We start from the raw sequence: 4,356 nt of genomic DNA, 5'->3' as shown, positions 1-4,356 counted from the left end.
CCAAGCTGTGTGCGAACTGTCATGTGTCAAACTGATGATCTTCGTGCTCGGAAATGGTTCCAGACGCCGGCCGGCCGGCAAGAATCCAGTTCGGTTCGTTTGCTCCGCGAGAGCCCTGGGTGACAACACCGAGCCCTCGCCTTGGGAGGACTGGCCTTTTGCCCTTTTCTATTCTGTGTGAATTGTAATTCGGCTTCTCAACCTGTCAGTACAGACATCATGGCTAGCTAGGACAATGGACAAGGATCAAGGACTGAAACTGTTTCCTCATGGCTGGGCAGGCTGGCGCTCAACCTGTCAGCCAAAGCAAATACTACTGAAAGCAAGAGGACAAGTCTGATCCTTCTTCGTCTGTATCACAGTCCATTCAGTTCAATCTATTCAGGCAACGACTCGAAGCTGATGCTACGGACAGTCTGAAACTGTGCACTGGACAAGCCAGCACTGCTGATAATGAACGCGAGCACCTGTCACACCGTGCCGCGGGTCCGATGCTGAAGTAGAAACGAAGCTTTTGGCCGCAGACAGTGAAGCGGCCGCGGATACGGCGCGGCGCGGCGCTGGTTGGGGGCAGCAGCGCGTCGCACCGGACCGCGCGGCTTGCAAGGTGCAGGCGACACAGCTCGCGTGACTCCCCACCGTCGTCGTGCAGAGTGTCCTGGCTACCGCTACCGCTTCGCGGCCTCGGTCTCTCAATCGTTTCCACCCTCACTCCTCAGCTACCTGACTAGACGCCCACACCCCCCTCAGCTACCTTGCCACTGATTGAAACATTTAGAGCCCATTCAGGTGCAATGCCATCCAAGAGATCGACCGATTGCCTCTGCTGGTAGCATTTAGGCCTGCTATAACCTCCTCTAGCCAATGCAGATACCAACTTGGTATCCCGAGTCATCAGTTGCAGTGGCAAATTAAAAGCATGTCGACTGGCAAAGTCAAAACTCCTCCACAGGTGCTGAGCATCTGAATCCATGACCACAATGCCAAGGTTGGCCCCTTGTGCGCATCGGCCCAACGAAATCAACGAGCTGGAAGGCATCAACAGCTTCACATTTCACACTAACGGAACACGAGTCACTGGCTACAGCTACTTTGCGTGTCGACCCGGCTAATCTATCTAGCTGCTGCTTTTCATCGCCAATGTTAGGATCTCTGAGATGACCCTAGCTTTGTCGGCCTCGAACTTCTTGTCATCTGCATCCAACAACAAATGAAATCACTACTCTCGAACATGGTTTGGTTCACTGAATGCAGAAAAACAATATAATCGTGGTTCAGATTTACCTTTGTCGACGGCGGAAAAGTCTTTCAAGAACCTCAGGAGCTTGTTCCTGTTGGCGTGCAGTATACAGGTGATCTCAGACGGCTTTTCCTTGTTAACGACGAACAACTGATGACGGCAAGCATTTTGTATTAAAATCAGCCAGTGAAAATAAAAGTTCACAACACTACAACAGTATGTGTGGAGACAAGGAAGAAGTTGACTGATGTTGTACCTTGAAGACGTGGAAAGCCTCTACTTGAATAGCTTTGCTTTGATCCTGACAGTGTGAACATAATAACAGGCTCTGTCAGTCTGAACTGTGAGAGCACATTCAGGTACACGAAGAGTACCGATAATTCTAATGGTTGCGCATCTACCTTAAAATGCAAAAATAAATCTTACCCTTAGAAGGTTCATTAGAATTATGAGGTGATCTTTTGAACTAACATAGCGCGCCATCACTGCTGCGTTTGATCTTTCTAGAAGAATGTCTCGCAGGAGCTGAAAGACATACCATGTGCATAGAACAAATGGGATAAGATCAACAGAGTTAAATCGGATGTGGAAAAAGCAAAATAAAGTAAAATATCAATTTATGGGTGGCGGGCAAGATAGGAAGTGCGTAAATAGTGCTAAAATAACAAGAATAAAAAAACATACTTGAACGGCTTGTCTTCGAATGAAATAGTTGGAAGCAGATAATATCAGTTTTGAGTTAAAATCAGCAAAGAACTGTTACATATCACAATGAACAGCAACATAAAAATTTAGAGATATTAGTTAATGTAGCTTGCAAGTCACATTGTTGTATTGTACACAAAGAAGCAAAATTGATGGTAATAGATTTACCCAATCATAGTTCTTGGAAAAGAACTCAGCGACAGTTGATTTATGCCGTGTCATGAGTTCCTGTTAAACAAAAAATAAATACCATCACCTGTCAACAACAACGACAAAAGTAATGAAAATATACTAATATGCATATGTACCCATGAGTGTAAAACAAACAATATGATTATATTTTATCTCTATTAACAATTTTGAGAAAAGAAAAAACTAGAACATAATCAAACAATATTTATTTTGAAAGGTATGCACACACTCACCTTAAACGTTTTAAACACATCGGATTGTACATTAAAGTCCGGAAACTGTATATAGTCAAAGAAACTTCTAAAATGTTGAGATTCCAAAACATACCTACAAAACAATCACTAATAAATACTAAACAAAACAAACATATGAGAACGTTTGATATGTCACATGACAATAAATATTATTGACCATACCTCGCGGCAACTTGGTGGCGTATGCAATCTCTAAGCAAAGTACTATAATGTATTGCAATGTCCATGTTCTCGTACCTTCAAGCAGATGTACTTAATTTCATTTTGTATTTCAAAAATATAATGTACACTCATCATTCATCATACAATACCAAAGTAAAAAAATTCTTTTTTTCTATCCATATGATTTAGAATATTTTATATAGTTTGAACAAACTTAAAGTCATCAAGATGATAATGAGTTAACTATGTCCTTACCTAGACATTAAAATATCCAAAAGATCTGAGTTAGCTTCCAAGTATTCAGAGGCGACTAATCTTGAATCAACCTTTTGCCTTTGCAAATTTGCAATTACTTGAGTAACATCTTTTTGTGTCTGAGAAAAAAGTGTAATTAGATATGATTGATACATACCAGTATTAATTACTAGTGTTATTGGATAAAAAAATAGCGCGCAAGATATCTGAAAACATATAGATATTGACATACTTCCAAGTCGAGGTGTGGAAGGCAAACAACTAGTTGACGAAAGATGTCAACATTTTTCTTGAAAAACTCTTTAGTCAGTTGCTTGCAAGCTTCATCGCAAGGATCTTCTTCACCATTGCCATAGAGAATGACTTTCATCTCCTTGATGCTTTTGGTTAGTTCTGTCATCTGCAAGCCAATAAAAATAAGGACCTAATAGCTGCTTTCAATACTTCCAGGAATCAAAATCCATTGATTGTTAGTTTGAAACTTTTATGTTTGCACATTTCAATCAACAAGAGATAAAGCACAAGTACAGAATGTTAAACCCCTAAAATCATGCTAAATCGATTTTCAAAAGACGCATTACGATATATATTGTAAATTGTAATGAATAACCCAGCCAATTTAGTTATTTAATATATGATGTCATATGATACTCAACCTATGGCGCAGCATCCTTACATATATATAATAAAATGATTCCTTATATATAATCATTTTGGTTACACAATGGTAATATATTAAAATTTATGATTTATTACTTATAATGGCAGTGACAAACAAAAACATATATAAAAAATAAATTTGGAGTTTTCCATCGAGTAGTTGTTAGGGTTCAGCTTATTAGTCCTATGCAAGTCCTATTCAATAAACTGTGATATGTATCGCACGCGAAGGAAAAAAAAAGGGTTGACAAATCCTTCTCATTTTCTAGACTTTTCCAATAATGCATTACGGGTTCTTAGTGACAGTGGCAGCACGAGAGCATGCATTGTAAACAGAAGTAAACTTTTATGGGAAGTAGAAAATAACAATGAATAAATATGTGACAAGGCCCCAGGAAATTAAAGGCGCGCGTGTGTTACCCTGTGCTCAAGCTTGGTGTCCCGCTTGCCGCCGCCGGCGGAGCCTTCGTGCAGCTGCTTGTGGTCGAGGATGTAGGTAACTAGCTCCACGACGTGCTGCACCACCTCCGGAGGAGTCCTGGGCTTTGAGCGGAAGAGCCCCCCCTTGACGCGCCCGGCTCCACTCCCAGGAACCACCCCTGTCACGCACGGCCACAGGCACCCCGCCATCTCGATCGATCGGCGAAGAACAAGGCGGAGGGCGATCGAGGTCGCCCCCCCCCCCCCCCCCCCCGGCCGCTAGATTATATTTCGATCGCCGCCGTTGGCGACGTTCGATCGTCGTCCCCCAGCAGCAGCCCTAAAAGGTGTCTATGATGATCATTGCTGATTATGACTTGGGGACAAACTTAAGAACACCCTCACGGCGAGGGAACGCGTGCGTGGGAGATCTCAGCGAGCGCCGTGCCAATCGAGGGATCGCGGCGA

The 4,356-nt window shown here is 42.5% G+C and overlaps 1 protein-coding gene across 1 annotated transcript; it reads right to left on the bottom strand.

Annotated features, from left to right (window-relative positions):
* Positions 1-1,053: 1,053 nt before the first annotated feature.
* On the bottom strand, positions 1,054-4,098 carry LOC120648890 (putative MO25-like protein At5g47540). The gene is made up of 11 exons (XM_039925528.1): positions 3,889-4,098; positions 3,041-3,208; positions 2,809-2,927; positions 2,554-2,628; positions 2,371-2,464; positions 2,114-2,173; positions 1,925-1,996; positions 1,667-1,765; positions 1,497-1,541; positions 1,285-1,390; positions 1,054-1,194 (listed from the first exon to the last, which is right to left on the bottom strand). Exons 1-11 carry the CDS (start codon positions 4,096-4,098, stop codon positions 1,118-1,120), a joined length of 1,125 nt encoding a protein of 374 aa, XP_039781462.1. The 3' UTR covers positions 1,054-1,117.
* Between the last annotated feature and the right edge of the window lie 258 nt (positions 4,099-4,356).

The sequence above is a fragment of the Panicum virgatum genome, chromosome 9K (assembly GCF_016808335.1).
Source record: "Panicum virgatum strain AP13 chromosome 9K, P.virgatum_v5, whole genome shotgun sequence".
Taxonomy (NCBI): Eukaryota; Viridiplantae; Streptophyta; class Magnoliopsida; order Poales; family Poaceae; genus Panicum; species Panicum virgatum.
The sequence above is the reverse complement of the archived record's forward strand: the minus strand, read 5'-3'. Positions and strand labels throughout refer to the sequence as shown.